The 25,529-nt window shown below is 30.7% G+C and overlaps 1 protein-coding gene and 1 non-coding gene across 2 annotated transcripts; one reads left to right on the top strand and one right to left on the bottom strand.

The window, feature by feature from the left end:
* Nucleotides 1-6,408: 6,408 nt before the first annotated feature.
* Nucleotides 6,409-12,318, top strand: LOC110673173 (ABC transporter G family member 15-like). Its single transcript, XM_058141484.1, has 9 exons — nt 6,409-6,805; nt 9,464-9,543; nt 9,831-10,292; nt 10,375-10,497; nt 10,637-10,771; nt 10,846-11,127; nt 11,288-11,560; nt 11,629-11,760; nt 11,883-12,318. Exons 1-9 carry the CDS (start codon nt 6,538-6,540, stop codon nt 12,243-12,245), a joined length of 2,118 nt encoding a protein of 705 aa, XP_057997467.1. The 5' UTR covers nt 6,409-6,537; the 3' UTR covers nt 12,246-12,318.
* Nucleotides 12,319-20,349: 8,031 nt separating this feature from the next.
* On the bottom strand, nt 20,350-20,458 carry LOC131176427 (small nucleolar RNA R71). The gene has a single exon (XR_009146508.1). It is a non-coding gene; the product is annotated as a small nucleolar RNA R71 (small nucleolar RNA).
* Nucleotides 20,459-25,529: the final 5,071 nt, after the last annotated feature.

Below are 25,529 nucleotides of genomic sequence, written 5' to 3'. Positions count from 1 at the left end.
AGAGAGAAGATATGCCAATGAGAGAACAAGAGAATATTGAATGAAAACTTATAAGTGATCTCAATTAATCTCGAAAAGTTGAAGCGCTTTCATTAGTTGAAAAGGTAGTAAATAAAATCTTACATAGACACATTTTTAAAGTGGTTATTGTGATTAAAAAAGATGACCAACGGCTAGAAAAATTTTAAAAATTAGCCATTAGTTTCTCAAAAATTGTGAAAGTTGGTTTTAAAAAGGAGTTGTTGATGGTAGCAAACTAAAGATATAATCCTGATGTATATGACAAAAATATTATCAAGTGAAAGTAATTTATTAAAATTGAAAACAACATGAAAAATATTTAACTAGCTTCGAATGCTTCAAAATTAATTCTAAAAACTAGCCAACTAAAATAAGCTTTTGCCTTCTGTTCACTTTAAAACTTTTGAGTTTTTGAGGAACACTTGTGAAAATTATTTTGAGCAATAAAAAACCTTACAGATGATATAAAAATAATTTCCAAAGCTTTGATTTTTAATATTAATCTCTTAATAGGACACATTTGTCTATAATTTCTCGCCTTGTACATTAAGCCTACAAATGTAAAACTTATTATATTTCTTCCTTGGTTTTTATTCATCTTGTGTTATTTTTGGTTCATCAACATCAATTGAACATCCTTTCTCCTAAGTATTTGCAAAGCATACCCTACAAAAGTAACTTAAACACAGTGTATAAAAGGTTAAATAATTTTCGCTAAATTTTACTATCATCAAAATCAAGCTCGTTGGAGATTATGGGCGCAACAATTTTCTATGTTTAATGATGTAAATGTTCTATATATAGCCTAATTTTATTAATTTTCTAAAATTTCTTTTTTAATTATTTATTAATTTTTTAAAATTTCTATTTTAATTACATTAATTAAAAAGAAATTTTAGAAAATTAATAAAATTAGGCTATATATAGAACATTTACATAATTAAATATAGAAAATTGTTGGGCCCATAATCTCCAACGAACTTGATTTTGATGATAGTAAAATTAAAAAAGATCATCACCTGTGCTTGAAAACCCAAGTCTCCAAGCTAAAAAAGTCAATGATACAAACTATATTTTGAATTGTCAAAAAGCCTATCAAATGCTGTAATAAACAAAAACAAAACAAAATCCCATTAAAAGGAGGGGAGATAAGACATCTAACAATACGAGAACAGGACTCCGATATTAGAGAAATAATTTCATATTCATTCTTAACGGATGCAAATACGAAGATATAAACCCAAATATATTCCAAATAGACACAAATAAAGTTTATTTAAAAAAAAAACTAAAAAAAAAAAGGGGGTAATCACTAGTGAAAAATTTGACCCGTGGCCATCCAAAGTAATCTAAAGGAGAAAAGAAAGGAAGACAAGAAAAATGAGAAAGGATAAAAATTTATAGGGAGAAGGTAGAGTCTCTCTTTTAATCATGTTAATTTTTTTAATATTTAGCATAATTACATTAATTTCTTATTTTGATTACTTCATATTATAATAAAAAAAATTATTTACTTAATTATCAAATTTCGTCAGTTACATTATTGTTACCACAAGTATCTTTTAATCAAAATTTTCTTATTTATAACTAAAGTAGGATGTGCTATGTGCAAGAAGCTAGAGGCATTTGAGAATAAATTTTGGATGATAATAATAATAATAATAATAATAACAATAGAGCTTGAAATTTTCACAAATAAACTAGCTCATGCAGAAACAAATTAACAAAAAATAATTTGGACGAATATATATATTGAGCCTAATGACAAAAAGTTTATATGTTGAACAAATTTTGCCATTTTGGGGTAATTTGGGTCATGAAGTCGAAGTTGTATATATTTATATTGGGCCTAATGACAAAAAAACAATTTTAACTTTATATTTTTTAAAATTTTATTTTATTTTTTACTTTGTCAATTTTAACTAAACTTATTAATATTAATAATAATTGTAAACTATTTAATGAAAGGAAATGAAAATGCTTATGTAAAATATAAACTTTATGTAATTATATAATTAATAAAGAAAAAATTTTATTTATTTATTTAAATATTGATGAATATAAAATATTCTTTTCTTCTATAATATTGTATCATAATAATTAGAAAATAAAAATATTAATTCCAAATATTTTAAAAAATAATATTGTAGATAATTATCATAATTGATAAATAATAAAAATTATATTATTTTTTCCTACTAAATATTGTTATAAACTTTATATTTTAATTTTAAGTTAATATATAAATATATATATATATATATATTTTATATAATTAACTCTAACTCAAATTCGAACTTTGAATTATTAATAATTCAATACTTCTATTATAAGCATATTAAAATGAGACAAATAAAAAATAAAAATAGCATTAAAGTATTTTAAGCCTTATTAAAGATATAAAAGAAGAGAAAGAGGGAAGCGTTAATAGCATTTCATAAGAGGCATTTTCATTGAAAGTCGCTTAGTGTATTAATTTTTCGGAGAATTTAACTTAGTTTTATATAAAATTATTAGTGATAAATTATAATTTATTATGCAATGAAATTGTCTTTTATAACAATTTAAGATATATACTACAAATTGGTTTCCTTAATTTTAATTTTGTACATATAGCATAATGAATTCGGCTAGATATTAATTGGAAACATATTAATGAAGATGATATGTCTAGTATAATCTGAATATACGGTAATTATCACACGTGATCACTCAATTTTACGAGTATTTCATAACTTTAATTCCTTTCAAAAAACTCAATAAATTTTAATTTAATTTTATAAGAGTTATTGTAAGTAGAAATTAAAAATTTTTAATTTAATCTATTGAATTATTAACTATTTTATAAATAAAATTAACTAATTAATAGTTCTTAGTGAAAAGAAATAAAAAAAAAAAGAAAAGATTTGATGGCAAAAAGGGTAACTGAATGCATCATTTTATACATCCTGTTTTTTTTTTTTTTTTAATAATAAAATAAAATAATTTTATTTATAAAATAGTTGATAGATCAATTAATTAATTTAAAAACATTTAATTTATCATCACATTAATTTTTTATAAAATTAAATTAAAATTTTATAAATTTTATAAAAAAAGTTAAAATTTAATAACTTATATAAAATCACTTATAAAATTAAATGACTATGTTTAATATTTACCCTTCGAATATTTATTTATTTGGCGTAAGTATAGTGTTATTTGCATTTTAGTATTTTTTTTAAAATTTTTATTTAAATTTAAACTCATTATATATTAAAAAATAAATATATAAAATTTATATGTTTAATAAATAAATTTTATTATATTAAATTAACTTACACCAAAAAAAATATTGGAATCAGAATATTTTTCATTTACTAATTATATTAATATGATAAATATAAGAAAAAAAAAAAAAACTGCAACATCGCTCGGCTCCTGAAGCTTGTATTTACTGCTTGAAGCTTTCTATTTAATGAGGCTTCAGCTTGAGTGAACACTTATGCGAGTACCCTGGAGGTAGATGATGAGGAACCGTCTTTCCTGTCCACTGTCAATCTTTTCTGGCCACTACACCACCCTTTCTCTCTCTTCTGGTTAATGGATTCATCAACGAAGCCTGGCAATTTTCAAACCTTTTGTGGCAGGAAAATGATGGCATTATTTAAAAAGAAAAAAAGGAATATTATAATTATAAAATAGAAATCATAATTAATATAATTTAATATAATTAAAATAAATTAACGCAAATAAACAATCAGAAATAAATTGAGCAATACAATTTCTCAAATAATAACCTAATAAGGTTGGATTGATCTTAAAACCTACTAATTTTCGAAGCTTCAATCTTTATTTATTCATTTTTTTATCATTATAGAACGTCTCAATCTCAAAAAGATTGGGTTCTAAGTTCTAACAATATTGCTATTATCTTTTTATAAAAATAAAATTATAGATTTTGCTTCATATTGATTAAAGAAAAATGATTGAGTTGAATTAGGTTCATGCTAATAAATACATTAGTTAGATATAAATATATCTGTCTATAGGGTATTCTGAGTAGTTCAAATCATATAATAAATACCTTGTTAGATATATATATACCTGTCTACAGGGCATTCTGAGTAGTTCAAATCATATAATAAATAGATTTGAATAAGAAATTGTCCTAACTTACCTGCCTTAATTTATCCCTACTCTCAAAGTAGGCTTGAGCGCTAAAAAAAATCTAGGGTTAGCGATAGATTTTGTAATTGATTTTTTATTTTATTTTATTATAATTTTAAAATAAAATTATATGAAACAAACACTTTAGCAATGAAGTTAAGATTTATAAAATCCTTTTTTAATAGTAATAGATTAACATGCTATCATTAAAATTATTTGATCAAATTAGTAAATTAAAAAAAATTAATTTTTAAACCATGAGAATGTAAGTATGAAATTTAGTTAATTAATGTTAATAATTCAGAAAAAAAATTGTATATTGCCTTAGTTGGGACATGTACTAATAGAAAAATTATTTTCAAAACTAGATTGATTATAAATTAAAGATATAATAATGTAAAACTTGTATATTTATTGAGTGAGTCTCATAATATATCTTATATCTTGGACTTCGATGAAATCCATACTAACAACTTCAACTATTATTTCTTGTTACATATTTATTTCTGTCTATCAATGTTTATAACGTAGATGCTTTACTTAGACCACCGGGTTAATAAACTTTGGCACCCCTAATGTACCTCCAAACTAAGGGCCTCCCCCTCGAACCTATAATATAAGGAAACCTCTCATTACTAGATGAACATAGATTGGGTTTAATCTTACTGCTTATTGTGATTCAGATTGGGCTAGTTGTCCTATGACACGCCGGTGAAAAAAGAGCTGAATTTTTATTAGTTATCCTTCCATTAATAGCCACATTGAACGTCACACCTACTCTTATGGTTGTTTATTGTTGAAGAATAGTAATTCATACTCTCTTCTTGCTTTATCTTTCTTCGCAATTTCCATGTGCTTATATTATTTTGTTTTGAATTTAATTTTTCTTTTTTGAGTACCTCAAAAATAAATAAAAATAAGATTGTTAAGATATGAACACTGACATCCTATAATTACTTAATCACCAAATTCTTATTATTATTTTAATAGTCAATAAGATAGTCCGATTGGTCTTTCATAACTTTAAAGACATAATAAATGGAAAAATCTTGATTTTGAGTCTTTTCATTTATATCTTCTAAGATTATTTATTTTTATAGTGAAAATAGATTTAACCACGATCTGGTTTGGACTGTGAATCAAATTGGTATCGACCTGGATCAAACCCAGGAACAGAATGGGTCAATGGTTCCCATCCTTGAATTGAATTGGGTTCGTGCATGGGGCGCTGGTTATGGTTCCTCTTCTTGTGAACTAGAACCAGAATTGGCGGTTTGGTCTAGTTCTGATTCAATTTGAAATTTTTCAATTTTTTTTATATTTTTCCTAGATTATATAAATTATTTTGAGCATCTTCAATTTTGGGCCATTCTCAAATAACCTACACATTAATTTCTATGAAGTTTTGAATTTAATTAGCTTTTTTAGATTTTTAGGTTCAATTTAAAATTTTTAAAATTTTATTTTTTATCATTTTTCTTAGATTGTGTACATGATTGTGAGTGTCTTAATTCTTGGGTGATTCTCAAATAAGACATACAATAATTTTTATGAATTTTTTAATTTAAAATTTAAATTTTTAGGTTCAATTTGAAATTTTTAAAATTTTATTTTTTTAATATTTTTTAGATTATGTAGATGATTATGAGTATCTTTAGAGAATTTTCAAATAAGGTATATAATAATTTCTATGAATTTTTGAAATTGATTAACATATTTTAAATTTTAAATTTTTATTAAAATTTAATGAATTTAAAAATATATTCTTGCATACTTAAAGTTGGGATTAAAATGGAAATATATTAAAATTAATTATTGGATGGTCAGTTTAATCATTATTAGATGTCTGAATATAAAATTATTTAATTAAAAATGATTGTTGATATTTTATTTATAATTTTATTAAATTTAAAATTTTTAAAAATATTGGTTTAAAATTCATACTAAGCTGAAACCTCTTAAATAAAATTGTACTAGGGCTCAACTGAAACTTGAATTGAAATCGGATTGGACTAGGGCTCAACTGAAAACCCCAACTGAAGTCGTAACCATAGAAAACGTGATTTTATTTCAAAGATTTCATATCAAATAAATTGTTGTTGACCTCTGCTAAATGTAAATAAATAAAAAATAGAAATTAAAATTCTAATAATTGTGAATATTTAAAGCATTTATTTTTAGCCGAAAAAATAGGTGGCTCAAGCCTTCCTCTAAAGGCCATGTGGAAAGTGCTACCTTATTATCTATGACAACAGGCTGATGCATTAGAATGCATTGGCATGCATACGTGCCCAGTAATAAATAACTTGTTCATCATACGTATCTACTATTCTGAATACAAAGACTGGTTGCGAAGGGTAAAGGGCAATGGAGATGAACAAATTTAAAGAAGAAGAAATGGAAGATGGGTCGGAATCTGGGATGGGAAAAGATAAAGCAAAGAATCTGGTTTGGGAAGATGTCACAGTATCGGTAATGGCAGACAATTACTGCTCCAGCATGCTAATGAGCAAAGCTGCAAACTACGGCAGGAAATTGCTAAATGGGGTAACTGGGTTTGCTTTGCCTCGTCGAATTATGGCTATTATGGGTCCTTCTGGTTCTGGCAAATCTACCTTGCTTGATGCATTGGCTGGTTCTCTCTCTCTCTCTCTCTCTCAAGTTTACGTTATCTTATATTAAAATATTTAACTAATAAATAAAGTCACAAGGTTTCAAATTCTAGACATTTTATGAGTGAATTCCAAGAATAATTTTACATCGTTTTTTAAATTGGCAAGTCCATATTTATATGCAAATGGAAGTAGCTAATGATTATTTCAAGTCTTGCTTTTTTTTTTTTTTTTTTTTTTTTTTTTATATATTTGTTTGAACACTAGAATTTCATGAGAGCTCATTTTAATTTATTTTTTAATTAATTTTCTTGCTTAGAAATTTAATAGGAGAAATAATTAAATTCTTTCTATTTTTTTTAAGGCAGTTAAATTCTTTCTAATTTAAAATTTTTATTTTAAAATAAATAAAAATCACGTCCAAAAAATATCATTGTGTGAAAATTAGTGAGTGGGAGTAGATTATCTCAATTAATAAGTTGACCAGAGTTATTTATTGAATGGTTATAAAAAAAAAATTAAAGCATATTTAAATTTATTTGAGTCGTGAGTTTTTTCAATTAAAATGTTAATTTAATTTTATTATTTTAATTTCTAGGTCAACAATTAGTGTTAGATGGATCAAATTCAAATAAAGCAACTTCAAATTCAATTATTGAATCGTCATATAAACTCAATTCTAATTCATATGATATTTGTGTTCTAATTGTTTTAAACTAAACATAAAATTTACACGAAGGCTTGGTGGAGAGTAGAGCACATTAGATTAGAGGATAAAAACAAAAAAAATGGATAGACCTAAATTGATTTGGAGGATAGCAGTATAACGTGATTTAGAAATTTTACACATTTATGAGAATTTAATCAAAAATCGTTTATAGTGGAGAAAGCGAATTCATATAGCCGACCCAAAATTTTTGAGATAAATTAGTTGAATTGAATATAAGTATATATTTTAAATTAGCAAATTTATATTATCAATTTGAATTAAAAAAAAAAAAGTCAATTGAATAAAAAAATCACACCTTTTCGTTAATTTACAATTTTATCCTAACATTTCAATTTTAATTTTAATATTTTAATCTAATTTTTAAAATTAAATTTATAATTAAACATAAAAGTTAAACATTTTTGTTAATCGACAATTATATCTAAATGTTTTTATTTTGGATTATAAATTCAAACATTTGAGAATTATAGCAAAACCAAAAAAGGATTTAAAAAAATTAAAATTTTTCCAGTAAACTTAAAATTATAATAATCAAATGGCTTAAACTTTAAATTTTATTGCCAAATCCATAGAAATATTATTTTAAATGAGCTAATTTTATAATTTTCATAACAATTAATCAACTTTGTTACCAGAGTACAAAATCCTTTCAGGGTGGTTGTTATCATAATTATGAGTTTAAGGCATTTGGTTACCATATATATATTTTAGTAGATAAAATTTAAATTTTTTTAAATTAATTTTAGGCTTTAGCTATAACTACACTAAATTATTAGAATTAATTTTATCCAAAATTATAAGATTTGACTATAATTATAAATTACTGTAAATATGTGACTTTTATAATAATTATAAATTTTATTTTAAAAATTGAATATAATTGCTTCTAATGTCAAATATTAAAATATCAAAATCAAAATTAAAATGCGACGACAAAATTTTAAATTGATAAAGAGGTTAAATGCTTTTTTATCCGATTGCTCAACTAAAAATTACCACAAAATTATGCTATTAAAAGCATATATATATATGTATTTGGGATTTTAAATAAAAAAAATAGATCATCCATACAATGAATTTTAAGGTGCTATTGTTGGCTCTCTCTCTCTATACAGTTTTATAGAATTTATTTTTCCCAACTATTATTATGTAAAAGTACATAACTTTTACCATCCTAGTCCTAGGACCTTCAATTTCAAAATTAATTTCTTGAATATAAGAAAATGCAAATTAATTTTCAAAGTGCTTTTTATGAAATTTAAAATTGAAAGAATCTCGTGTTAGAACATGTACTCTGTTTTTTCCCACCCAAATTTGATTTTCGAAGTGTTTTTTAAGGCCTGGTGAGTCCTGCAGGACTTTTCCATAGCCTGGTGCATAATCCAGGCGCTTACCCGGTTGTCAGAGATGAGCTTTCCTGCCAGAACAGATCTCTGTTGTGAGTAACTGTTGGGACTCGATGGTGTTAATTGAACTACATCATCAAAGCATTAATTAAGACTAGGTTTTTTTTTTTCAATAAACTATGGCACTACGCATATTTAGAGAAATTCTTAAGCTAAACTAAGTAGGACTCAAAGAGTGCTTGTGAATCATTTGTAGTTCAACTAACTTTTTATTGACATTATTGGATTACTATTCTGTTAATGGAGTTTGTTCTGTGCACAACACCTGTTACAAGTGGAAGCTCTTGTGCCCAGTGCAAGTATTTGATCATTTTTGCGGTTTTCCTAATTCAACCATGAAGATAAAAAATTATGCCAATGAATTTCCTGATGCCATAGAACAAGCTACTGAGTCGTTTCTTTCATTGTGAAGTTTGCTTCTTGAATGCATAGAAAACTTGGGCTTAATTTCATCCCATTAATGTAAATTCTTTAAAATTGCATTTTAGAATTGGCAGTTCCCTTCTTTAATTTGTCAAGTAATACTTTGAGCATTTCACTGACAGGGAGGCTTTCACCCAATGTTATAATGACTGGAAATGTTTTGCTGAATGGGAAGCAGAGGAGCATAGGCTGCAGAAAAATTGTAAGTAACTAAGTATCATTGATCAATCTTATTGATAAAGAAAGAAATAATACGAAGAAAGAATATTCAAAATAAAAATGTTGATGCTGTTGGGCTAGGAGAATAATTGAGTGTCTATCTCATCATACAAAAGGTTAAGAGTTCAAATCGTAGCACTTATATTCTTGGAGTAGTAGTTTAGCTCTTTGATTGATTGATCATATTATTTTATATGCAAATTCTTTCTTTGAATATTTTGTTTCTCTTCAATTTTCACCCTGGATGTGTGTTTCTGATTTATTTTGCAGTCTTATGTCACTCAAGAAGATTTTCTCTTGGGGACTCTCAGTGTCAGAGAAACCCTCACTTACTCAGCTAAGTTGAGGCTTCCTACAACATTTACAAAAAATGAAATCAATGCAGTAGTACAAAACACAATGATGAAGATGGGATTGCAGGATTGTGCTGACAAAAAGATTGGAAACTGGCATTTGAGAGGAATAAGTGGCGGTGAAAAGAGGCGACTTAGCATTAGTCTGGAGATATTAACACAGCCTCACGTCATGTTTCTTGATGAACCCACTTCCGGGCTCGATAGTGCTTCAGCTTTCTTCGTCATTGAAGCTTTAAGAAATATGGCTCTTGATGGAAGAATAGTGATTTGTTCTATTCACCAGCCAAGTAGTTTTGTCTTTGATTTGTTTGATGACTTATGCCTCCTCTCAAGTGGAGAAACCATGTATTTTGGAGAGGCAAAGGCAGCCATCAAGGTAATTGAATAGAATATTTGGATAATAAAATTTGACAGAAGCTGTTATAAAAATGTGCTGATTTTTTTATCCTGTTATGCAGTTCTTTTCCGAGGCTGGATTTCCTTGTCCAACAAGGAGAAACCCTTCAGATCACTTTCTTAGGTGTATCAATTCAGATTTTGACAAGATAGCTGCGATTCAATTACGGTCACAAAAAGATTTTGTATGTAGTCATATAACTTTAGTCTCTCTTGAATTAGATTGTTTTCTGTAATTACTAACATGTTAATTAAATTGTTTTCTGCAATTCTGAGCATCCTCTCACCATTAAGAAAAATTGCTGATATATACATGTGTTACAGGGATCTCCTGAATCTTCAAATTCTCAAATCAATCTGAGCACAGAAGATATCAAAGCAGTTCTTATACAAAAATACATGAATTCTGCATATTCAGTAGATACAAGAAAACGGATTCGAGAACTTACCCTTGTTCATGTGAGTAACTCAAGCTTGAAGAAATTACTTCTAATAAATCATATTATAATCTTAATATTCGATACCCCATGTAGGAAGAGCTTGTGACTGGTCCATATATGAACAAAGCCAGTTGGTGGAAGCAACTCTGCATATTAACTAACCGTTCATTCATAAACATGACGAGGGATCTAGCATATTACTGGATACGGATCCTATTCTGTGTTCTAATCGCACTTGGTGCTGGAATTATGTTCTTTGATATTGGCTTATCAAGCTCAGCAATCTTAGCAAGAGTTAAATGTTACACATATTTTTTCGACTTCTTGCTTTGCTTGTGTGTTGGAGGCTTACCCTCTCTCAGTGAAGAATGGAAGGTAAAATAAAACACATCTACAATGACATTAAATTTGTTAATTTATACTCATTCTAGAAGAAGCAACCTTTGTCAGGGTTCGTGTCATAGTAAAATTCTCTCTGCAATAGCAGGGAGAATGATGGTTTAGCAAGTATGCTTACATGGGTTCAATTGTGTAGGTAGTGTACTATGAAAGATACAATGGACACTATGGAGAGGGTGTGTTTGTGCTTGCCAATTTCCTTTCATCGCTCCCTTTCTTGGTGATCATCAGTCTATCCTCTGGAATTATAATCTATTACATGGTGAAATTTCACCTGGGATTCTCCATCTATTGCTATTTCTGTATCAATCTCTTCTGCTGCGTTGCTATTATGGAGAGTATCACAATGATTGTTGCATTACTTGTACCCAACTTCCTGATGGGAATAGGCATTACAGCTGCTGTGATTGTAAGTAAAAGATTAAACCTACTTCTTCTATTAATGTTATGCTTTTTAGAGGAATTCATGTCATTGAGTGTTGCAATCTTCTTCCAATGCTGATGCTTTTGACGATTGCAGCTGGACTCTATAGGCAACTGGCTTATCTTCCCAAGTTTTTCTGGCAGTACCCAATGAGCTATATCAGTTTTACGGCCTGGGCTGTACAGGTAAAGCTAAACCACTTATTGCCAGTTTGGATCCTGATTTTATTGATAAGCTCAAGTACTTAGTTCTATTGGTCTTCCACAAAGAATGTTGCTGATTGCTTTACTATATCAATCGTAAACAGGGTCAACACAAAAATGATGTGATTGGTCTCGAGTTCGAACCATGGGTGCCTGGACAGCCAAAGCTTAAGGGCGAGAGGATCCTTGAGACTGACTTAGGAGTCAACTCGAACCACTCCAAGTGGTGGGATTTGGCTGCTCTCTTCTTCATATTTTTGTGTCACAGGGTTGTTTTCTTTATGGTACTAAAATACAAGGACAGGGCAGTATTGCTATTGCACAGGCTCTTTGCCAAACAGAGTTTTGAACCCCTACGCAAAACGATTTCAGATTCTTTTAGAAGGGAAAAATATACCTCCTCTAAGAGACACCAATCGCTCCATCCATTGTCTTCTCAAGAAGGCCTTGCATCACCATTGCCTTAGCACTTGTGTGTAATTTTTCAAATACTATGGTAATCATGTTTATAAATTAATTACGGGTATAAATCATTTTCAAGTTTTCTTTTGAAAAAGCACTCTTTAGATTTATAGTAATTAAAAGTAATTTAATATTGTTAAAAGCTTCTATATCAATATTTACTTTAATCAACATAATGAATGCAATAAAAGATTTCATATATGGCAAAAAATAACCATTGACTTAGTGTATTGTAAGAAGTATAATATATATATATATATATATATATATATATATATATATATATATATATATATATATATATATATATTTAAAAGCCTAACAAAAACAATTCATTTGACTTTTTAAAAAATCGCCACACAATATTTTAAATGATGATTTATAAAAATAGGCCGCTTGACTTTTTCAAAGAACGCAGATTGCACATTAAAAGAAGATGTATTCTATAATTATTTGATTTTATTAGTAAGTGAATTTATTTTGTTAAATAAAATAAGATGATTTAAGAAAATTTTACCATTCATTTTATGAGATTTTGTAAATTGATATTATTTTTAAATAGTTAATTATAAAAAATTTATTAGTTTAACGAAAAGAGTAAAATTTCTTCATGTAAAAAAAATCACGGCAATAATTTTTAAAAATCTTTATACTCAAAAGTTAATTTAAATAATAAAAAATAATATAATTATAAATAATATAAAAATTAAGAATATTTTTATTTATTAACAAGTTTACCCTCTCAATTTCACTTATATATATATATATAGAGAGAGAGAGAGGGATAGATTAATATTAATCTTTGAAACACATTAATAATTATTTTATTTATGATTTGTAAGTATACATTTAATTATTTAAAGTAAAATACTAATATTAATGTAAGTTAGTTCATTGTGTAAATAAAAAAAATTGATTTAGAAATTATTATGTCCTTCATTAGATTATATTTTTTTATGTAAAGTTATATATACTCTATTATTAACATATAATATTAATTTAGTTATGAACATAAATCTAATACAATAAAAAAAAGTAATATAATAAGTGTTTATAAATATGAATGGTGAAAACATTTAAAAGTTGAAATGACAAATCAGTAATACATCCAAGTCAGTTCAATGGTATTTAGTTTGTTCAAACTTTGTTTATGTATATATATATAACCTTGTACATATATTTTTTGATAATTAAAAGGTAATGTTTATTATTATTATTATTATTTGGTGTCACTGTGCAATGAAGATGCTCTTGAACGAATCAAATGTGCCTTTTGCTGCTGCCTACTTTAAGTCGTGTTCCATTGTTGTGGAGGCAATTTTTGCTAGCATTTGACATCTCCATAACAAGAAAGAAAGTGGTAGAATTTGTAACAAGCGTGAGCTTAAGTTGAGAACTTGATGATTTAATTGGGGAAAGCTCAAAAAATATACAGGAATAGCCTATCTTCAAGAGGCATTGAAGATAAGAAACGACCGACTGAGGAAGCATTAGGTCCCAAAGCATTGTGTAATACTACAATTAACATGAGAAAGGAGTGGGTGAGGAAGCATTAGGACCCAATTCAACGTGTAATAATGCAATTATTGACAGGATAGACGAGATACCTTTCAATGATATGGCTCGATTGATTGTTTCATAAAACACTATAGTTAAAAGAAAATTGAATATAATTCTATATGTTTAAATTAAATTGATCCCTAGCTTTATGAAAATAAAATTAATATGCTTTTTTTTAATATTTAAAAAAAAACACATAATTTTATTTTATTTTTTATTCCCCAATCAACTCTCAGCTATTTTGTTTATTAGGATAAGGTTGCCTGTAATGACTTTTTTTGGAATACTATATCTTTTTTTTCTTTCAAAGTGCCTTACCCGTTATTTAGTTTCTTGTTACGTATTTACAATTTAATTTTTTTTTATATATATATTTTAAAATTTTATGTAGAATTTAATATTATTATAATATATTAATTTTTAATAACAAGTTTTTACTATGTTGTGTTCTAAATTTTTTTAGTTTAAGAAAATAAATAATTAAAAATTTGTTTTTTAATAAAATAAAATTTAACTATATTATATTATAATGTTTGAAATTTTTTATTATAAGACATTATTAACTCTAAATAAATATTATAAAAAAGCTTATAGACATTATTTTATAATATTTAAAATAATGTTAACAATACATATTTTGTAATTATGAACAACAACAACAACAACAACAACAACAACAACAATAATAATAATAATAATAATAATATGTCAATTAAATTTGTTTATTGTTATAAATTGTTGTTTATGATGAAAAAATTACAAAAAAGTTTAAGAAATATTATTAAAATAAATTAACAATACTAATAAAATCCTTTACTATATTTTAAAAGTAGTGTTCAAAGAAAAAAAAAGTAATAAAGGTGTTAAAAAATGTTTATAATCTAGTATCTTCATAATATGTACATTTTATTTGTTGTGGCTAACCTGCTCTTCTTCTTCGCAGGTCCATTAATAGCATTTAATGTATTTTGTACAATTGAGTTAAATTTTAGACTTCGCATGTGCTAGAAGCACTTATTTTTATTTTGGGCCTGTATTATAAAAGTTATGTTGGACCTGTAAAATTATTAATTGTATGCATGATGGGATTGGATGAGGGAGTTGAGCTTCTATTTGAGTTATGACATTTTGATTATGTGAAGGGTGAGCTGAGCTCCCCAATTTATTATATATTGTGTTTACAGGTTAGCCAAGTCAAAAACTCCCCGTTGAATGGTCCATTTTATGGTCGGACTCTGTCCAGTTGAATTCTTGAAATTAAGCCCAAATGGGCCTTAGAGTTGGGTTGAGGAATAGTTAGGCTTACAACGGGCCTCGGGGGCTTTAAGCTGGCCCAGGTCCTAGTGTTGGTCCGGCCCGTAGGTTGGGTCATGACAAAAGTGGTATCAGAGCATAGGCTTTAGATTCATGGGAAAGTGTGCACGTAGAGTTGTCACATGCGGAGTATAGGATTATTTTTCGTTTTTTTTTCTGTAATTCTTTGTTTCTAGATTCTGCGTTATTCCTCGGTTAATATAAGAGTGCTTCAGTTTAGCACCTCAGTTTTGTGAAGTACATAGAAGTGTGAAATAGAGTTAGCAGACATGTTGAGGTCTGCCATGGAAATACATTCTCCAAGAAACACTATATTTCTATCAGTATGGGTCTAAGTGTTGTGCCTATCTAGTGCTAGGCACAAGTACATAAAGGTGAGTTTTGATAGTATAATTGCACTAGATAAGGGTGAGGATACCACTGCTGGCAGTTGTCAGTGGATGACCCAGTCAGAGTAAGTTTATGATAATAGTAAATTCAAGAGAGATAAGAGATTAGGAGACCTAGTCCGTCAGGACGTATCATAGTAACTATACAATATTCTCGATGTCTGCTCTGTAAGCTGCAGATTACAATACTGACATGAGATTAATGTGTAGAGCTGTGTGCATCCCCGTGGTGCTCCATAATGAGGGTGTTTATGGATAGCCTTTGTTTTGGTACAATTATGCCAGAAAAAAGTTCTATATTTGCAGAGGAGTTGGGAACTCCTGGTTAGGGATCTAGAGCTAGAATATCGAAGGGTCACGATTGGGTGGTAACTAGAGTCAGTAACTCGGTTACCCTAGCATGAGCTCGAGTTACATCAAGAGTTGCCATCAGACTAGAGGTTGCAGATTAGTAGCAAAGTATAGGTGACATCTATAGAGTGAGACCATCTGATCTTCGGTATAGAATTTTGGATAGTTTTTACAGTACGACAGACGTTTTGCTTAGAGCTTAGTGAGAATAGTATATCTTATGTGTATCAGCAAGGTGTAAAGTACAACCCTACTACCTAGGAAAGGTCAGAACTATGAATTGATGATTTACAGAGCTATGATATGATAAGAGAGTCATTAATTTGACATGGTTTTGGCAAGGTGGTAAATGTAGTACCTTTGTTGCAGTAAGTTAGGGTATAGTCCTATCTTTTTAGAAGGGATCGAAGGTTATTAATGATAATGATGACTTATGGAGTAGTGTCCTAGATGGGATTATAGCATGAGATAGAGAGTTGTTAGCTCAGGTGTTCTAGAGAGGGTACAAGTTCCATGTAGGAATTATAAGATGTAAGATCAAGATGTACGTAAGCCTTTAAATTGAATGACAGGTTTGGATACCTAGTATTTTAAGTTTCAGCTAATTAAATTGATATGAAAAATTAGAGTTGCTACAGATCCCCTCCCTAAGGTAGTAGGGGACAGTATGTAGTCCAAAAGGGTAAGAATAGAGATCACGCAGGAGAAGTATGACTGTTATTCCCTAAGTTCATCCTTAGCTTCTTAATGCTTAAGACTAAATTATACTCCAAATAAAGTAAAAGAAAAAGGACAAAAGTTAGCATCGATAAATCATAGAATATGTGTATATATATATATATATATATATATATATATATAGATGGAGTGCGGTTCAAATGCAGTAGGAGAGATAGCCTGAATGCCAGTAGAAGTCTAGCTAGGGTAGTTAGAGGATCAATTCTGAGTAACATTGAGGTATAGATGACGTGGTAGGGATAGTAGAAAGGTATAAGTTTATGATATGACAATCAGGTTCAAAAAGAAAATAAAGCTAAAGGATGGAAGAGTCAAAGTTAGGATTTGGGTAAGATAAAAAGAGTTGGCTAAAGAATAAACTGGAAAAACATATTAGGATAAGATGAGGAAGAATAGAGCTAAAATATCGAGGAGGTGAATGTGGTTCTAGGAAGGGTAAACGAGATAAACCAAAAAAAAAAAGCATAGAGAGCGTAGGAAAGGATGGCATTAGGAAGAACATTGTTAAGTTATGGAACCCAGAAGTACAAGACTTAGAGCAAGTCATAATTGATGTAGTGTCAGGAGCCTGAGCCTAGAGCTTAGAGTTACAGGATCTAGATTAGACCTTATCTGTTTTCTACCCCCAAGGTAGGATAATGGGGCAGTGACACAAGAACCCTTTTGGTTGTTGACAGTATAATGGAAATTAGGTGAGGTGTGCGACCAAAGTAGGTAGTAACTATTGAGCGTGCTGTGATAACTTGAATTGTATTATCAGATAAAGAAGCAAGATCAGTAGAAGTAAGTTGGATAAAAGTCAACATAAGGGATATAAATATGCAAGATGAGGGATAATGTCACAAAGGCTTGATATTAAAATTTAGAGTGGTGAGACTTAGAGTCAAAAATTGAGGTTAGACATATATTTTCATTGTGATCGATAGAATAATTATGTAAAAAAAAGTAATAATAAATAAATAAATAATAGTATGATAATATGTAGCAGAACGCTAGTAAAGATCAGAATAGGACAAGATAGGTATATGTGTAATTATAAGATATTGAGAAGTACATGGATTAGAGGAGTGATTGTTGGTAAGATTGGAGTAGATCTGAAAGAATCTGTGAGTGCTTTTATCTTCTAGAAAATAACTAAGTATAAGGAGCATTGGACAAATAATTATAAGTATGGAAGATAAATGGAGAGTAAAAAGGAAATAGTAAATTCTAAGATGATATATTAAGCAGGACAACAGTATAACAAATGGCAGATACAACTGATATCTTGTAATAATGCACAATAATTACAAAGAAATAATAAAACTAAAAAGGGAGACTAAGGGGAATGAGCTAAATCTTGTTCATCAAACAATGGTATACCATAAATGGTGGGAGAACATTTATCCTTCTTTCTAAATTAGCTCTAGTTTCGATTCTAGGAGATTATGTTAAGAAGAGAGGTCATGTCAAAGTGACCCAATTAATTGAAAATTTGATGGGCGTTAGCACACATTGTTACACTCATTTCATATAGACATTTTAGGGTAGTTTTGCATCCATTTTGCCCTTATATTTTAGTATATTTTATGTTTTTAGCTCTATTTTAGCTTATTTGTTAAATTTAAATACTTTATATTTGATTTTCCTTATTTTGTTGTTTTTGATAGGATTTTGTGGCAAATCGAAGATCAATGAGTGCAATAGGAAATAATTTGAAGAGATTTGAAGTTCTTTAAGCATGGAGGAAAGTTGAAGAAATCAAGCCTTGAAAGAGCAAACTAGCCAAAATTTGCTTGAGACTCTGCTTAAGGTCATGCTTAGGAGTAAGCGGCAATGCTTAAGGTGCGGCCTAAGTCAAGCATGAGCGAGAAAAGTCCATTTTACTCTAAGTCTGCAGAGATATCTTGAAGTGCAGCAACCTTAAGCGAGCATGTGACCAGTGAAATCTGCTAAAAAGCTGCTTAGGGTTAAGCCGAACCCTAAGCAGACTGCCCAGAACGTGAATAGTGCTGCTGACTTGGATAATTTTATACCTCATTTCCTATCCACTCCTTGGCTCTTATTTACTTTTAGGGCAACTTTTTGGGACCATATAAATTCATCATTTCCTAGTTTTTAGCCACAAGAGGAAGGAAGGAAAAACAAAAAAAAGGAAAGAAAAATATATAGAAAGAGGGAGAGAAGACGCCATTCTCTAGGAAGAAGGAGGCTCACTTGACGAGTTTGGAGCTCGAGCAGAGACCTTGGTTCTTCCACAGGTTTTCCCATTTCAGTACTTTTATCATGTTTTTCTTTATTCTTCCATCTATATTTCTTGTAAATACCATTATGAGTGAGTAATTTCTTTAGATTTCAGAGTTGGGAAATATGTTTTAGATTAATTTTTGGATTTGGATTGGGTATTTCCTTATTTTACATAAATATGAGTTTTGATTCCTTCCTTGTGTGCTTGATTTACTTGCCTAATGTTGGTACCCATTGGGTATTGTGTTAATCTTTGATTGAAGGACCGAAAGGTGAAAGTCATTGATAGTTAATCAAGGATTGGAACTTAAAATCACCTAGATTTAGAAATAAACTAGGACTTTAAGAGGAATTAATTATTGGTTACAAAACTTAATGGGTTTTAAAGTAATCAAATACATACGAAAGTAGGTTTGGTTATTTTAGAATACACTTTGATATGCTTGAAAAAGATATTAAAGGGATTTAGAATCAATTTCCTTCAAATTCTATTTTTCCCTAAAAATTGGAATGCCCAAGACAAATCCCAATTAATTTATACATAAATCCCCAACTCTGGAATCACTTTTACCATAATTAGACTTTCGTTTAAATTACCCATTGTTAATTTCAGTTTAATTGCAAACTAGAATTAGAATTTATTTGTTTGCTCTTTACCCATTTCAATTAGATTAATCAGTTTACCTTGCTCATTTACATTTACCATTTATTCATTAATCATTAGCCCAAATAATCGCTTCATCCATAGTTTAGTAATCAAACAGCAAATCCTCGTGAGAACGATACTTGATTCATCACTTTATTACTTGAGACGACCCGTATACTTGCGGATTAACCACACCAAGTTTTTGGCGCCGTTGCCGGGGATTTGATTTTTTTTGTTTGATATTGAACAATTGTTTGTTTGGTTAATTTGGGCATTTTATTTTATTTCTTTTTACAATTTTACTTTGAGAATTTGTTTATTTTTGTTTTTCAGGTGGTTTATTTTATGAGAAGGACAAAAAGTGAAGAAATCAATCTATTCTTTGACCCAGAGATAGAGAAGACAGCAAAAGCTTTAAGAGCAGAATCTAAGAGAAGAAAAGCTGAAATTAAAGCTTAGCAACAATAAGAAAGAGCACAAGAGCAAGAGCAATTACAAGAAGAAATGGCTGACAACAACAACAACAATAACAACCGCTCTGTGAAGGATCATGCCTATCCTAACATTGGAGATTTCATGCCAAGTATCACAAGACCAAGGGTAGAAGCTAATAATTTTGAACTGCACTTTGTCAAATGGTACAACAAGCACAATTTGGAGGAAATCCAAGTGAAAGTCCACATGTGCATCTGGCACACTTTCTTGAGATCAGTGATATGTTGAAGATAAATGGAGTTTCTGATGATGCAATTCGACTCAGATTATTTCCTTTTTCTCTGAAGGACCGAGCTAGAGAGTGGTTACATTCTTTGCCACCGGGTTCTATCACAACATGGGATGAACTTTCTCAAGCATTTTTGGCTCAATATTTTCCACCAAGCAAGAAGACTAAGTGAGAAATGGTGACTTCTTTTAAACCTAGAGATGATGAGAGCGTGTATGAAGCATGGGAGAGGTACAAGGATTTGCAAAGGAGATGTCCACATCATTGGATTCCTGAGTGGATGCTTGTTCAACACTTTTATAATGGAGTTTCACCAGCTATTAGGAGTACAATTGATGCATCTTCTGGAGGTGACCTTATGGAGAAATCTGAAGATGAAGCTTTTTCCGCTCTTGGTAAAATTGCTTATAACAACTACCAATGGAGTTGTGAGAGGAATGAGATCAAGAAACCAATTTGGTATGTTCGAGCTTGATGCCATGAATATGATTAATGCTAAGTTTGATGCTTTGACAAAGAAGATGGACAAGTTAAGTATGAAAGTAGATTCTTCAGCCGGAGGTTCTAGTAATTCACTAGAAATTGGAGCTGCAAATGTCAATTGTGCGTGATTTTCTGCACTTAATCAAGATTTTCAAGTGAGCAAGTGGATTATGTAGGGAACTACAATCAAAGACCAGTGGTAACCCATTTTACGCAACTTATGATCCAAAGATGGAGAAACCACCCAAATTTCTCTTGGGGAGGTAGACAAGGGCAAAATCAGAATTTTCAGCAACCTTCTGGATATCAACAGAATCAGAATTTTCAGCAGAATAGAGGTCCTCCTCCTGGAATTTCTAAACCTCAAAATGCACCTGCTCCACCTCTACCACAACAAGCACAACTAGACAAGACAGCTAGATTGGAATCTATGATTGAAACTCTACTTGTGAGCCATCAAAGTCAACAAGAAATGATTTCTCAATTAGCATCTAAAGTGGATCAAATGGCAACACACAACAAGATATTAGAGAATCAAATAGCTCAACAAGCTAGCTCTTCAAGTAACAAAGCATTTGGGAAGCTTCCTAGCCAACCAGAAAATTCAAGGGAGCATTGCAAGGCTATTACATTGAGAAGTGGAAAAATATTGGAGAATGGGGATAAAAATATTGAAGAGAAAGTTGAAGAAAAGAAAAGCAGAGAAGGAAATGAACAAACTGAAGTTGAAGTTAGAATTGAAGCTGAGAAAGAAAATTCAATGGAAGAAAAAGGAAGTAAGGAGAGGGAGAGCAAAGAGGAAGAACCTAAATATGTTGCACCTAAAGCCTACATGCCACCTTTACCATTCCCACAAAGGTTTCAGAAAGCAAAATTGGATAAACAATTTGGGAAGTTTTTAGAGGTATTGAAGTCTTTGCATGTGACTATTCCTTTCACTGATGCCTTAGCACAAATGCCTTCATATGCCAAATTTTTGAAGGAGATTTTATCTAACAAGAAGAAATTGGAAGAATTTGAGACTGTAGCTCTCACGGAAGAAAGCAGTGCCATTTTGCAAAATAAGCTTCCACCCAAACTGAAAGATCCTGGGAGTTTCTCCATACCATGTCACATTGGGGATATCAGTATAGATAAGGCTTTATGCGATCTTGGAGCCAGTGTTAGTCTGATGCCATTGTCTATCTATGAGAAAATGAAGATTGGAGAAATGAAGCCTACTACCATATCACTACAGTTAGCAGATAGATCTATTAAATTTCCAATTGGGGTAGTTGAGAATGTTCCTCTGAAAGTTGGGAAATTTTTCATACCAGTGGACTTTGTGGTATTGGAGATGGAAGAGGATGTACACATTCCGATTATTCTTGGTAGACCTTTCCTTGCTCTCTGGAGTGTGATTGATGTAAAAAATGGGAGGCTTACATTAGAAGTTGGGGAAGAGAAAGTTGAATTTAATTTGTTTCAAGCAATGAAAAAGAAAGATGATTCAAACTCATGCTTGAGAGTTGATGTGATGGATGAAGAGGTTAGAGAAGTGCTTAAAAAGCAACATCCTAAAGATCCCTTAGAAGCTTGTTTGGTTAATAACATCAAAAAAGGGGATGAGATTGAGGAAGCTGCAGAATATGCTACAATTTTGGAAGGAAATCCACCATTGCTTATGGCTGATATTGAAAAGATTGGGAGCTTGAAGCAAGAAACAACTTCATCATCAAAGTTTGAAAAAGGTGAAGCACCTAAGGTAGAGTTGAAACCTCTTCCAACAAATCTCAGGTATGCTTTTCTAGGTCAAAATTCTACATATCCTGTGATTGTTAGTGCTAAATTGACTGATTGTGAGGTTGAGAAATTATTGAGAGTTCTTAGGAAGCATAGAAGGATAATTGGTTATACCATTGATGATATTAAAGGAATACATCCTTCTGTGTGCATGCATAGAATTTTGTTGGAAAATGACCATAAAGCCTCTCGAGAATCGCAAAGGAGATTGAATCCAAACATGAAAGAGGTTGTGAAAAAGGAGATCTTGAAATTGCTTGATGCAGGTATTATTTACCACATTTACGACAATTGGGTAAGTCCAGTTCATGTTGTACCTAAGAAAGGGGGCATCACAGTAGTTAAAAATGAAAATGATGAACTAATACCTACAAGAACTGTAACTGGATGGAGAATGTGTATAGATTATAGGAAATTGAATAAAGCAACTAGAAAGGACCATTTTCCATTACCATTTATAGATCAAATGCTTGAGAGACTAGCTCATCATTCTTATTTTTACTACTTGGATGGCTATTCAGGGTTCTTTCAGATCCCTATTCACCCAGATGATTAGGATAAAACTACCTTCACATGTCCTTATGGTACCTTTGCATACCGAAGGATGCCATTTGGACTGTGTAATGCCCCTGCTACATTCCAACGATGTATGATGTCTATATTTTCTGACATGATTGAGGGTATTATGGAAGTGTTCATGGATGATTTTTCTGTGTATGGTAAATCTTTTGATGAATGCTTATCTAACTTGTCTAAGGTTTTGCAGAGATGTGAAGAGTTCAATTTAGTTTTGAATTGGGAAAAGTGCCACTTTATGGTACAAGAAGGAATTGTTTTGGGACATCTTGTGTCAAACAGGGGTATTGAGGTGGATAAATCAAAGGTAGAAGTTATTGAGAAAATGCCACCCCCAACATCTGTGAAGGGAGTGAGGAGTTTCTTGGGGCATGCTGGATTTTATAGGAGATTCATCAAGGATTTCTCTAAGATTTCTAAACCTCTTACCAATTTATTGAGTAAAGATGTGGAATTTAATTTTGATACTAATTGTATGAATGCTTTTGCGAGGATAAAGGAAGCTTTGATATCTGCTCCTATTATGCGACCACCCGATTGGTCATTACCTTTTGAGTTAATGTGCGATGCTAGTGATTATGCCATTGGGGCTGTTTTGGGACAAAGGAAAGATAAGAAGGTGTATGCAATATACTATGCAAGTAGGACCTTAGATGATGCTCAAATAAATTACTCTACTACAGAGAAAGAGTTTTTGGCAGTAGTATTTGCAGTGGACAAATTCAGGTCCTATCTTGTGGGGTCTAAGGTAATAGTGTACACGGATCATGCAGCTATCAAGTATCTCCTTCAGAAAAAAGAGGCTAAACCTAGATTGATAAGGTGGGTGCTACTCCTTCAAGAGTTTGACTTGGAAATTAAAGACAAGAAAAGGAGTAGAAAATGTGGTAGCGGATCATCTATCTAGATTGAGGCAAGAACAAGGAGACAATGCAGGAAAAGAGCCCCAATAGATGATTATTTTCTGATGAGCAAGCTGTTAGTAATCATGAATGCAAAAACACCTTGGTATGCAGATTTTGTGAACTATCTAGTGTGTGGAATCCTTCCGCTTTGATTTAACATGGCGACAAAGAAGTAATTTCTCTTTGATGTGAAGGATTATGATTGGGAGGAACCATTTTTGTTCAAGAAATGTGGAGATGAGCTGATTAGAAGATGTTTAGCTGATGAGGAGATAGGGAATGTTATCAAAGATTGCCATTCTTCACTTTATGGGGGTCATATAAGTGTGACAAAGACTGAGAAAAGTTCTTCAAGCAGGGTTCTTTTGGCCACACATGTTTAAGGATGTGAGGAAGTTTGTAAATGCATGTGATAGGTGTCAAAGGATGGGTAATATCTCAAAGAGAGATGAAATGCCCCTCCAAAATATATTGGAAGTGGAATTATTTGATGTGTGGGGCATTGATTTCATGGGACCTTTTCCATCGTCCTTGGGACACAAATACATTTTAGTTGGAGTAGATTATGTAAGCAAATGGGTTGAAGCCATACCATCTCCAACTAATGATGTTAGAGTTGTGATTAAATTCCTTAAAAAGTTCATTTTTACAAGATTTGGAACTCCACGTGCCATTATAAGTGATGGAGGTTCTCATTTTTGCAACCATCAATTTGAAAGATTATTGCAAAAATATGGTGTGAAGCATAAGGTTGCAACACCCTACCATCCACAAACTAGTGGTCAAGTGGAGATCTCCAATAGAGAGCTGAAAAGAATTCTTGAGAAAACAGTGAATAGTTCAAGGAAAGATTGGTCACTAAACTTAGATGATGCTCTTTGGGCCTATAGAACAGCCTTTAAAACCCCTATCGGAACTACCCCATTTAGATTGGTTTATGGGAAGGCTTGTCATTTACCTTTGGAGTTGGAGCATAGAGCATATTGGGCCATAAGGACACTGAACTTTGACTTAAAAGCTGCGGAGAGAAAATAGACTGCTGCAACTAAATGAACTTGAGGAGCTTAGATTGGATGCTTATGAAAATGCCAAGCTTTACAAGGAAAGAACTAAGAGATGGCATGATAAGCATATTAGGAGGAAAGAATTTCAGGAAGGTGATGTTGTTCTCCTATATAACTCTAGGTTAAGGTTATTTCCAGGAAAATTGAAGTCAAGATGGTCAGGGCCCTACCTTTGTTATAAAAGTATACCCCTATGGAGCTGTTGAGATAGGCAATGAGACCTCAGGGACTTTTAAAGTTAATGGGCAGAGATTAAAACATTATATTGTTGGAGAACCCACGCAAAAATTTGTAGAGGTTTCATGGCTTGGTTCTCCAGTCAGGGATACTTAGGAGAATTGGAGTGGAAGGTCAAGCTTAAGACCTTAAACAAGCGCTTCTTGGGAGGCAACCCAAGCGTATCCTTTTATAGTTCATTAATTTTCCATTTCATTTTCATTTCAGTTTTTACCCTCATAAAACTCAAAAGTGACATTTGTTTATCTTTTGTAGGTCATTCATGAAGATTGGGCAAGTTTACACTTGTTGCAA

This window comes from Hevea brasiliensis, unplaced genomic scaffold (assembly GCF_030052815.1).
Source record: "Hevea brasiliensis isolate MT/VB/25A 57/8 unplaced genomic scaffold, ASM3005281v1 Scaf101, whole genome shotgun sequence".
NCBI classification, from domain to species: Eukaryota; Viridiplantae; Streptophyta; class Magnoliopsida; order Malpighiales; family Euphorbiaceae; genus Hevea; species Hevea brasiliensis.
Note: the sequence above shows the minus strand (reverse complement) of the source record. Positions and strands in the feature narration are given on the sequence as shown.